Source organism: Ursus maritimus, unplaced genomic scaffold (assembly GCF_017311325.1).
Source record: "Ursus maritimus isolate PB19 unplaced genomic scaffold, ASM1731132v1 scaffold_3, whole genome shotgun sequence".
In the NCBI taxonomy this organism is placed as follows: domain Eukaryota; kingdom Metazoa; phylum Chordata; class Mammalia; order Carnivora; family Ursidae; genus Ursus; species Ursus maritimus.
The window spans coordinates 60,523,712-60,536,634 of NW_024425563.1; the positions used below are offsets into that span (position 1 = coordinate 60,523,712).

At 36.2% G+C, this 12,923-nt stretch overlaps 1 protein-coding gene across 1 annotated transcript in view; it reads right to left on the reverse strand.

The window, feature by feature from the left end:
- SCIN (scinderin) overlaps window positions 1-12,923 on the reverse strand; it is a 71,900-nt gene that overhangs the window by 37,763 nt on the left and 21,214 nt on the right. Inside the window, exon 4 of the mRNA XM_040644235.1 lies at window positions 8,562-8,711. Within this exon, the coding sequence (XP_040500169.1) occupies window positions 8,562-8,711 (150 nt within the window). The remainder of the gene's footprint in view (window positions 1-8,561; window positions 8,712-12,923) is intronic.

The following is a 12,923-nucleotide window of genomic DNA, read 5'->3' on the forward strand; positions in this document are numbered from 1 at the left end:
AGGAACACAAGGAAAATTCAGCCTGCCAGTGAGCCACTTGCCTTTACCCCTGCAGGACAGCAAGATGAGAGAAATTAAGTCACCACATGGCAATAGAGCTTCACGACAGTGAATACCACAGCAACTGATATTTAATTGTAGTGCATCTGCTGCTTGCTTTGAAATGGTTTCGGTTGACATATTTGTCTTGTCCACATGCACTCTGTCAGACTTCATTAAAATCTATACTCAGTTTTGGTTTGCTTTTTAGTTGCCAGCATTCATTGAAATTGAGCACTGATACTTAATTTCTCCACTATGCATGGCATAAGACTTCATTTCCCCATATATTTGCATGGCTCTTGTTTGTCTGCGTGCGGGTACTTAAATATTTTAATATTTTTTAACAGTATGTTAGTACTTTTTTCCTGCTTAGTAGAATGTTATACACAGAACTGAGGATAGCCTCTTGGTTTCCCCTGAAAATATACTGTATTTACGTGAACGAACCATGCTTTCCTGACAAAGTCACCTTAAAATCATTTTTATAAATAAATATGTATATGCGTATTTATAGAGATTACACATATATGTTTATATACTCACACACATATATTCACATCTATATATCGGGATAAGATGAAATTGTCCTAAAATTCCTGAAAGAAAATATACTTTTACTGTTAGTTCTTTTATTATACAGTATCACTAATATTATAACAAACACGAGGAATAATAAAAGAAAATGAAACCTGCCATTCTAGTTTAATGTTTATATTAGTTTATCAATTCCAATATGGACTTTGTGGGGACAAAGATCTATCCTTCTATATAGTCCATCTGTCCTAGAATTGTACTATCTATCTTATATACAGGTCTTATCACACTATTCCCTCACTTCAGCCACAAACTAAAGGAAAAATTACCGCATTCAGAAATGACTGCCAAGTGGTATTAATTTGGGCTCATTAAATAAAAGTGACACCTGATCAGTAAGGTCGCAAGTCTTCGTGTTGAACTTTGGTGTGACAAAGGGGAAATTATTTGAAATACTATATCGCAGCATATGGTTAACTATACTGCTACTGTATTTCTTATCTTTGCTCAGAATATTTCAACTTCCTGGGATGCCTGGGTGGCTCAGACAGTTGACCACCCGATTACTGGTTTCAGCTCGGGTCACAATCTCAGGGTCCTGGGATGAAGCCGCACATCAGGCTCCATGCTCAGTGGGGAGTCAGCTTGAGATTCATCCTCTCCCTCTGCCCCTCCCCCCACTCATGCACGTGTGTGCGGGCTCTCTCTCTCTCTCTCAAATAAATAAATCTTAAAAAAAAAAAAAAGAATATTTCAACTTCCCCCACTCGATGAACTGGCAAGGAACAAAATGAGTACCTGAATTAAATACTAGAAATACAAATAAAAGATTCAATAAAATAAATGACAACGATGAATGCTGCCTCAAACAGTGCCTAGCATGTAGTGAACTATCAGTAAATGGTAGATAAAATTAGCTATACCACAAAAAAGAAAAGAGCTATAGCAACCACAGTGGTCTTGAAAGCATTATAACCCTGTGGCATGTGCTACTTGTCACTGTAATTCTTTGGATTTTGAGAATCCTGGTTGTAAAACAAAATGGAGAAAATGATTTAATTATAATACAACAGAGAGAAGGAAAGATTCCTATTTTCTGATCCTCCAATACTTTCTAGGCAGGACTAAACTAGAGAGAGTGGCAAAGAGTTTGAATCCTTTTAACTTAAAAGTCTTTGAATGGGTAAGCCCATAAATGGACCTCTTCTCTCTCTATGGCTGGCATAATAACGTTATTTCAGACAATGAATACTGATGAGCACCTATGTCCCAGATACCACGCTCCAAGAATGGGAAATTACAAATTAAGACATTGTTCAATTTCCCAAGAATTTACAAAAAGACCCTGGCAAATAAAGGAGGGATAAACAAGGAAGATAAAGCTACTCGGACAGCACACAGGAGAAGTGTTTTCTCTGACAAAATCTTTGTCCCTTAGTGTCAAAGTGTTTACTGTGTCTATTGACCGAATTAATATCTCAAGCTACTCAAATTTCTGCCCTTACGAAGTACAGAGTTGTGACTAACAATGAAATCAATAAGAAGGCAACAGAAAAGAGTTTACTGAGTGATTTGTACGTGTGTGTGTGGCTATTACAAACCTACAAAACAACCCTAGGTCTTACATTTATCCCAGGTCTCACAATACCCATGGTTGCTCCCAGATGCTAAAAAGCAATGTGATTTTTATTCTTGTGTTATTTTCTATAAATTTTTAGACCCGTTAAAAAATACTGTATACTCATTGCTCCAAAATGGTCATGAGGGGGATTTTCAAAACAGCTCTCCATTTCTATTTTTGGAACTTCTAAGATTCATTTGATATTATTCTACAAGAAATGGGGATTGATTTATCTAATCAAAGATTATCCCCAGAAAATAGTCTCTCCCACTCGCTATAGCATCATGGTCAAAATGATCATCTTGGTTTAGCATACAATAATATTTAAGTTAAAAGATTAAAATGCAATCCCATGTAAATCCAATGAACCCAAGATTATGCTGTGAAACAAACATTTCCACAAAGAAACGTTAAAGAATGTTGACAGACTTCTAAATTTTCAAATTCCAATTTCTTTCTTTCTTAATCTTACTTTACATGATGAAGTATGACTATTTCAATGCTTAGGTTATTAAATGTTCAAAATCACTTCTGGTTTGACTCTTCTGTAAATGTAAATTATATGAGAACTTGGGAAGCATTAGTAATGTGCACAGCCTTTTGATGTTAAGTTTGGGGGAAGAATAAGACAAATATATTAGGTGATTTCAAAAATGAAGCTCTACACTTTTGTAGTTCCTTGGAGTCCATGGGGCATGTTCACTTTTAATCTAGCGATGAGAAGGGGCAGCACCGGGACTGTGGGTCACAGCCAAGTAAAATGGTCAAGACCAGTGGACAGCACTGTTGTGTGCTAGACAGCGAGAGAAGTGGGTTTTTGTGGTCGCTGGACACTAAGTGGGGCGGTGACCCGACCTGGGAGGGACGATTCTACAGATACGGGTATCCAACTACAGCTCTGGCGAGCACGCATTTTTATCATAGAATGAAAAGTTTTCGACACCAGTTACCCATTTCTTACTGTGCTACATGCTTTCACCTGGAGTACATGCAGCCTAATCTGTGGGAAGGTATTGCAGTAAATATAAATAAGCCCAAGATTCAGTTACGACTTTCCAAAAGGTTAGTTGTAACTATCCGCCCGCAGATAGAAGACTAGCAGAATATATGAATTGTCCTTATCTCCACACCAACTGCTCTTATATAAATGCAGTTGATTTTAAAGCAATCGATAGTATGGCTCTTTTTTTTTTAATCTTCACCAACACTATTATCTAAAAAATAGGAAAGTTTTTTAAGAGGTCCTACTATCCTCTAGAAAACAGAGAAACAAATGTAATGGGTTTCTGGTACCATGTAGCTCACAGTTAATTGTATCAATTATTCAAATATGAATGAGCAATGAGTTAGAGCTGTAAAGGTGACACAGATATAAAGGCAGTGTAGTACCTTCTCTCAAGGAACTTAGCATGGCAGCGATAACATATAAATTTTATTTTATTTATTTTTTTATTAAAGATTTTTATTTATTATTTATTTGAGGGAGAGAGAGAGCACAAGCAGGGGGAGGGACAGAGGGAGAGGAAGAACCAAACTCCCTGATGAGCAGGGAGCCTGATGTGGGGCTCAATCCTAGGACCCTGGGATCACGACCTGAGCCGAAGGCAGATGCTTAACTGACTGAGCCACCCAGGTGCCCCAAAACATAAATTTTATTTTTAGCCTAAATAGACATCTCTAAAGAGTAATTTAAAAAATATTTTTGCTATTCAACTCTAGATTTTACTTACAAGATACCCAGATAGACACATCATACATATCCAATCAACTTGCCAAGAGAATGACTAAAAGGATTATTTTATTTTCAAGGTGTCCATTATGACTTATAATAAGATGAATACAAGTCCTATGTTGGGAGATCCTTTGGGGGTTAATCTAGCCAAATGCTATTATCATACAGTCTAAAATACACGAATTTCATCGTGAGAAGGCTTTCAATAATGGTGGTATCCCAACTAAGCTTTCTGGTGTTTGTGGATCCTCACGATCTGCTCCCACTTTCTCCGTCTGGATCTAGTGTGTGCTTATCTCAATCAGACGATAAAATAAGCAGTTTCTGAGCTTCATTGGGAACCAACCCAGTGCTCAATAAGCACTTATTAACTGAGATGTAACATGATATTCCAACTTTCCTTCCATTTTTTTTTCTTTTTGTCCAGATTCCTAAACAATGATTGTGCATGACTTTCCAGGCAGCCTTAGTGTTTTTATAAAAGCGAGAAAGCTAACAACAGTTAAGCAATATAGCATTTGCTTACAAACTCCTTGTAATATTTTTACTCCTTTTTTTGCCATCTCCCTGCGGGCAGTGGATTATTAACTTCCATGACTAGCCAGGTCCAACTGCCTCCTCTTCCTCACTTGTATCCCTCCTCCTCATTCTGCAGGTTAATTCTCTCCTCCAAGTTCTGCTGCTGCCATTCTCTGGGCCTGGAATGCCTTTCCTCTCCCCCCGCCCCTCTGTTGGCTCTGTACCCACCTCCTCTGTGCAGGGCCGACCGTTCCCAACCTTGGCCGTCTGCATTGCTCATTGGACCCTGGACTGACATCATTCTGTGTACATGTGAAACCATGCCCGTGTGCAGATAGCAAGGGCACAGAGCCTGTGTGTTATCAACTGACCTGGGTACTTCCTCACCTACAGAATCAAATGATGGGGTCCTGAAAGAACCCAGGCCGTAGAGGCCATCTACTTAGGGACGTGGTGTTGGGGGAGGATTCCAGTCCCTCCTTTACAATACGCCTATCCAGATTTCTGGTCACCTGCCTACCCCAGTCCTTCAGCCTCTCCATGCCCTGAGTGTCCCAAACGGTCTCTACCTTCCAAGACCTGAGGCCCGTGGGAAATCCTAGCCTCACCAGAAGTATAGAATGCAGCATCAGCACGGAGCCTGGTGTCAGGGCTGCCCCTAGCTGCCTTTCACCCTGACCTATGGTCCAAGCCCTGCGGAATGGTGCCCCCAGAAACCCAGAATCTGCTAGCCTAAATCACAACAATAAATCCCGACTTTGGCATCCTGTGGAAAAAAAACACTTATGAAGTCTATAATAATTGTAAATGCTAGTGTAGGAAGTTTTTGAAGATAAATAACTTTAAAAGAGTCTTATTAAAAATGAATCACCTAAAATGACAGTTTTAAAAGATATTTTGAGAGAATTTTAGATTTTTGGAGTCCTTCTCTAGTAATATCAACTGTCGCATTAGAGTCTCAGAAAAAGAAATGACATTCTATTGTCTTCAACAAGGAAATCTTTTGTGTATGTGTAATAGAAATGACTTGGGATAACTTCAAAGTCTTTGTGCCCCTTCTAAGATAAATACTTTCTAATGCATAAAATTATATTGGAATACAGCTATCAAAATGTATTTTCTAAATGTGATAAAGTACCATATGAGCTTCTTCATTTACTCATTATATAATATTATTGAACAGCAGGTCTAATAGCTACCATAACTACCAAGAAGTGATGAAGACAAATAACTTTTAAAGTTATCTATAAATAACTATAATGTGATCTGAAAAGTCACGGATTCTGCTCATGCTACTGGTTTATCAACTATATTCACAACCGGAGAAAATTTTCATTAAAAGTTAGTGAAAATAAAGTAATTTTTTCCAAACAAGTTCATGACCTCTTTGAATTCTATCATTTTGGGTACAATACTAAGAAAGCCTAGAAAGTCAAACCAGTTTATTATAAGTACATAATTAATTCATCAAACAACTATTTAAATAATTATTTAACCAGGCTACAAAACATTTGTGAAAACAAAGAGCCCAACAAATGCTTTTTAAAAGAAAGAAAAGTGAAAAGTCATTGTGTAAATGAGAGCTGTCAAATAAAATGCACTATACACTGAATGCTCTGAAAAGAAAGCAAGGTAGGGGGGCGCCTGGGTGGCACAGCGGTTAAGCGCCTGCCTTCGGCTCAGGGCGTGATCCCGGCGTTATGCGATCGAGCCCCACATCAGGCTCCTCTGCTATGAGCCTGCTTCTTCCTCTCCCACTCCCCCTGCTTGTGTTCCCTCTCTCGCTGGCTGTCTCTATCTCTGTCAAATAAGTAAATAAATTCTTTAAAAAAAAAAAAAAAAGCAAGGTAGGTGCTTCCTAGAATATTTTAAAAACCAAAAAATGATAATCCCCTAACACATAAACATCACATTTGACATTAAGGATTATGTCCCTTATCTCTATCACTAATATTTTTAAATTAAAATTATATTTTAAAATTTTTTCTCTTCAGGTTTACATTTTCATCTTTAACAGTGTAATGTAGTAATTAAAGTATTAATTTACTGCTTAACCTTTTTTTCCTCAAAACTCTAAATGAAATCCAATAAGCAAGCAAATGTATACATGCACAGTTTGGGCCCTCAGCCTGTGGCTTCACTTCCTGGTACAAACTACAGACTATGTGGTAATTAAACACAGAAACTGCCCAAGAGACAAGGTGGGATCACAGACCATCGGAAACTAAAGGGACCATAGAAGCCATTTCGTCTAACCCTGAGACAACAGAGGTTAAGGGACTTACTTGGGACCCAAGATGACAGAAGAGAAGCTAGTCTGATAGTTAACAGAGCACCCCCTTCACTACTCCACCAGGACAAATCTTGGTCCTGGGTCCACTCACAGCAAAGCACAGTTATTGAAACAAGACATTACAATCAATTAGAAATACATCTTATTTATAGATTTTTACTTCCAAATATGAAATCTGGAAGACTTAAATGATTACATTTCTAGAACAGAGGCCTTGAAAGAATATTAAAAGTTCAAGAAATTGTTTTGAATAGTTTTCGAGGTCTAATTTATTAGCAATGTCATTATGACTACTGAAAACCCAGTTAATCCCTAATTTTACTTTGTTTTTTTTTAGTTGGCCTTTCCCCCCAATTATAAAAGGAAAACACATGAAAAAATAAAAAATAATAATAAAAGGAATATACACCTATTGTAATAAATTTTGAAAATGCAAGGACAAATAAAAAAATAATGAGGGCCATATCCCAAAAGTCAAAGACAATATTGGTAATATTGGCAATATTTCATATTTCTTCCCAGATATATATGTATATACAAATATATAGCTATATACCTACATATAAACTTATACATTAAGATATTATTGTATATAAAATTTTATATCCTGCCTTTTCTCTCAGCATTTGACCATGAACATTTTCCCACTGAATAAAAGACATTTTTAAAACATCATTAACATGAAAGTCTGTGTTCGGTAGTTATTAAAATAATAAAGTTTAAAGACATTATGACAATAAAATTATTCCATATAATTTTTGATCACTGGACTATGTAGGCTATTATTACATCAAGTAACTAATGCATGAAACTGCTCTAAATCAAAATTATTAAAAACATGTTTACAAGACAGTTGTTAGAAAAACTTGAGTGCAGATAGCTAACGTTATTGAGGAAAATGTGTACTATTCCAAGAAATAAAGACTCACAGAGATACCACCTGCTACTATTAAACGCAGGAAGATTCAAAATGGTATTATTACAACAGTAAATCTTGATAGGGTTCTGCGAATTCATGAGGGAACAAACATTGGTACAAACATTTAGTGCCTGACATACCATAGGGGTTCAATAAATATTGTGGAACAAACTTATGGGAATCAATGTATCAACATGTATCAAGACACCTGAATATGATTATACCCTTGACTCATAATCTTAAGGGAAAATACAAAATATACATACTTAGGCACTCACTGCAGTTTTCTTAAAGGGGAAAAACTGGTCACAACTAAATGTCCAAGACTGCTATAATTGTTAAGTAAATAATAAAGGTATAAAGAGCCGTGGAGATAATTTTTAAATTAATTCAACAACTATACTAAAATCATAAGGGTCTTGCCAAGAATTCTTAGTTTAAAATGATTAAAATATTTAAAATATTGGTATATTTTTTCTCTTGGAATAAGATTTTATTTCATCCTTTTAATAAAGTAATGAATGCTAAAATTGAAGACTACCATGGCATTAATATATATATATTCAGAATCCCACATGAATAAACTATTATTTTCCTTCCAAAATACATTCTTACAGTCAATGCCGAAGTGTTACCCATCTGTCCGCCTATACAACAGAAGATGGAATCAGATCTTCCTCTGGTAGTCATACCAATGGTGAAAGAAAAGAGTCATGACTCCATTTTCTCTGTATCATGACTTAGATAACCCTGGTGTTTTCTCTTACCTAATCTTAGCCTAGGCCCAGTATTAGAGAATTTGTTAAAACTAACAGACACACACACACACACACACACACACACACACACACACACACCACTTACAGTAGGTAAACCTTTAAAAACAACACAATCACAATACCTTTCCGAGCTCTGATGGCTCACTTCCTTCTTCTACCACAATTAGTTGAGATCTTCCTTTTCTTTCGTTGTCCCGAATGCCAATGGCAACCTGGTTTGCCTTCAGACGTTCATATTTGTTGCACGAGGAACCACACCATTGGTAAATTTCCTAAAAGAAAGAGACAGATCTTTTGACCCAGAAATATGTGGAGAACATTTAGCCCTGTTGTAATACTTACTGTAAGTATTAGGAAAAAACAAAAAGATATAAAAAATAAAATGGAAGTTATATATTCTTGAGGTATATATAATTTTACATACTTTTTTTTTTTTTAAGATTTTATTTATTTATTTGACAGAGAGAGAGACAGCCAGCAAGAGCGGGAACACAAGCAGGGGGAGTGGGAGAGGAAGAAGCAAGCTCCCAGCAGAACAGGGAGCCCGATGCAGGGCTCGATTCCAGGACCCTGGGATCACGCCCTGGGCCAAAGGCAGACGCTTGACAACTGAGCCACCCAGGCGCCCCTAATTTTACATTCTTATACCTCATTCTGTATCCTGTTGCTTTCAGTTAGCATTATAAAGTAGCCATTTTTTAAACATGGAAAATATAAGTATATATCTCACCATGCTTTGTGTATATCCACTAATTACAATTTATGAAACTTGTATTACCTAAATATAAAATAATAATTTTATCATATTTCAGAAAGGTAATAAAGAATCTGTTTAGTAATGTGCTCTTGATGATTATAAAATTGATCAAATGCTTTTGTAAAGCAATTTAATGAATCTTATCAAAAGCCATAAAAAGAATTAAAACCTTTGACCCAGTAATATCACTATCTGGAATTCATCCTAATAAATTATTCATAAAGATTAGGAAGAAACCATATGTACAAGGGTTTTTATTGCTATATAATTATACTAGTTAGGCATTGAGAAGACATTAAATGTTCTATAATAGGATAATAGCTTTATATAATTATGATATAGAGAAAAAACAGATACTTAACATCAAAGTTATATTTTAACATAGAAATTTATAAAAATACATATAGAATGAAAGTTTGATGTATTCTAAAGTCAACAGATTATATTAGCTGCTACTTAGATTAAAATATTGTATATTTTAGACTTGGGTACAGTGTTCAAAAGATATAGATACAAATGTAAACTAATAATAAAATATCATTTTCTCCATTAAGTGTGGTTTTAATGAAAGAAAGAAAAATTTAATGGTGCCTAGGCTTGGTGGGGGAGTGGGAATAGGCATTATCACATTCTATTTGGGTTGTATAAACTGACAGTCTTTTTCTGAGGGAAGTTTGGGATCGTATCAAAAAATTACACGTGCTTTTAGGTCAGGAAATTCTATTTCTAGGAATCCATACTAGTCAAATATGGTTTAAAAAAACAAAGAAACAAAACAAAAACCCCACAAATGTCCATCAGTAGGTCAATGGCTGTTTAAATGTTGTTATATGGAGATTGCAGACTATTCTTCAATGCCTGAAAACTGAGAAAAGTGTTTAAATACCGACACAGAAAATCATTCAAGGTACACCATCGAGAATAAAATAAAGCTACAGAATAATACAGTTCCATTTAAGTGGAAACAGAAACATAAGTTCCGTTTCTGTATTTGCAAAAAAAGATTTTTAAAGATACACAGTTTTAACAGATGGAGAGAGGCATATATACACAGAAAGAGAGCCTTCAATTTTTATCTGATAGTTTTTTTTTCTTTTTTTTTTAATGTCACATTTATTAAGTGCCCGTGATGAGCTATGTGGGGATAGAGAGAAGAGTAAGAGAAAGCTGGCAAGGAGAAACTGACATGTAGACATCCAATGATAATAATGTATTTGCTCTACACTTGCTTTCAAAATGCTTCCACACACAGTGCGTGCAGTCCGTCTTGGAGAGGTGGTTAGCGTAGTGGTTAAATGTGAAGGAGACAGACCCAGGCTGCAACTTAATGACTATACGACCTTGTGTTTGCAATGTTTAAAAGAGCACATCAATTAACAACAGCAAAATAAAAGAGCACCCAAGCATCCATAGAGAGAATGGCTCTTTTCTCTGATGATAAAACATTTCCAGTCCAGAGTCATTTCTTCATTCACAGGTAGTTTACTGATGGCCCAAAATGGGCTCTCTTCCAGGCCCTGGAGGCCCAGCTTTGAATCACACAGGCCTGGGGTAGACTCTCTGGCCCCTCACCCCTGCCCCAGGTTCCTGATTCACTTATTCCATATTCCTCTTTGAGAATAAAATATATGTTTTAGAAATTCAAGTCTTTATAAGAAGTAAAATAAAAAGGACTATGCCTTGCAACTCCTTTCACTCTAGAATCTGAACTAGTCTACGTGGTCAAGGGGCATTTCTTTTCCATTTTTAGAAGAATGCTAACAGCACTGCTGCTGTTTCCTCTCTAATTTCTTTTCTACATCTGGGCATCTGACTATGAGACTCACATTTGGTCAATTTGAATACTATGCCCAGGTTCAGCAATTACAAAGAGCGAAAACAAATGGACCCCAACGATTAGTCAATGCCGATCACTGTGCATTAAAATCAGGTTGTGGCACAGAAAAGTGATTTTTAAAAATACAGAAAGCTGAGCACTACCCTTAGGGACAGTCAGGTGTGTTCTGAGCAGCGCTGTTTTTTGAATGCTCCCTGGATGATTCTAGCATTCAACTCAGGATGAGAACCCCTGATGGCGGCCTTGAGCACAGCGCAGTTGGCAGGCATTCGCAGAGAATCTTCAACATCTAATTACCCAGGGCAGCCCAGCACGCTCCTCTGCTAGGTACAGCTAGGCTCTTGGCTCAGACATCTGTCCTATCTTATCCCGTGAGATTTTGCCAATGATTCTTTTCTCAGTGGGTCTGAGAAAGCAAACTTCTAATATTTACATTACAGCGAAATACAGGAAATAGATCAGAAGATTAGATCTCTAGCTTTCTCACTTATTAGCAACTTTCACTACTGACTTGCTCTACATTTATGTAACTGTCCAACAGATGTTAATGTTCTCCATATAAGTGACCTCTCACCAACTTCAAAAAGATTATATAAAATCACACTAAATTTTATTAGCTTCTGTAAAGTATTATGAAAGCTTGGTAAAGTGTGTTTAGAAGGAACTGTAGATAATAATTTGACTAACATAATTATTATTTAATGTAGATTTTACAGTATTCCATGGATCCCCAAATATTTTCTATGATATTAGCTTGGGTTGGGAGTTTTTATGTGCAGTATCAGTTCACAGATAAATTTAGTGGTAGAAAATATTCCTCACCATCACTGACAGACCTCAGTTTCTACTTCTAAAATAGCGAAAAGAGCAAAGCCGGAGATATCACAATCCGTGATTTCAAGATAGACTACAAAGCTACAGTAATCAAAATAGCATGGTGCAGGTGCAAAAACAGACACGTAGGACAGAATAGAGAGCCCAGAAATAAACCCATGCTTATATAGTCAATAATCTATGACAAAAGAGGCAAGAAGATGCATTGGGGAAAAGACAGTCTCTTCAATGTGTTGGAAAGACTGGATAGCTACATGCAAAAGAGTAAAACTGGACTACTTTCTTAGACCATACACAAAACTGAACTCGAAATAGATTAAAGACCTAAATGTAAGACCTGGAACCATTATATTCCTAAAGGAAATCACAGGCGGGAATCTCTTGGACATTAGCCTTAGCAACATTTTTCTGGATGCGTCTCTTCAGGCAAGGGGAAAAAAAGCAAAAATGAACAATCGGGACAACATCAAACTAAGTAGCTCCTGAACAGTGAAGGAAACTATCAACGAAATGAAAAGACGAATACCACATGATTTCACTTAAATGTGGACTCTAAAAAATAAAACACACAAAAACCAGAAATAGAATCATAAATACAGAGAACTAATTAGTGGTTGCCAGAGGGGAGAGTGGTGGGTGAAATAGATGAAGGAAATTAAGAGGTACAAACTTTCAGTTATAAATAAATCACAGGAATGAAAAGTACAGCATAGGAAATACACTTAATAATATTTCAATAACGTTGTATGATGACAGAGGGCACTTATCGTGGTGAAGACTGTTTAATGTATAGAGCTGTCAAATCACTATGTTGTACACCTGAAACTAATATAACATTATATGTCAACTACACTTCAATAAAAAAATTTTAAAATAGCAAAAACATATCTAGGAAATGCTCATAAAAATAATAAAACTGTTAAAAGTAAAATTTTCCTTTCTAACTCAAAGATGACCCAATCACTAAAAGTGTTACAGAAAATTTCTTATTGGGCAGGAAAATGAATGCTTTGTGTTATCCTTACTCTTTTATTATTTTCACTTAATTTTGTGCTA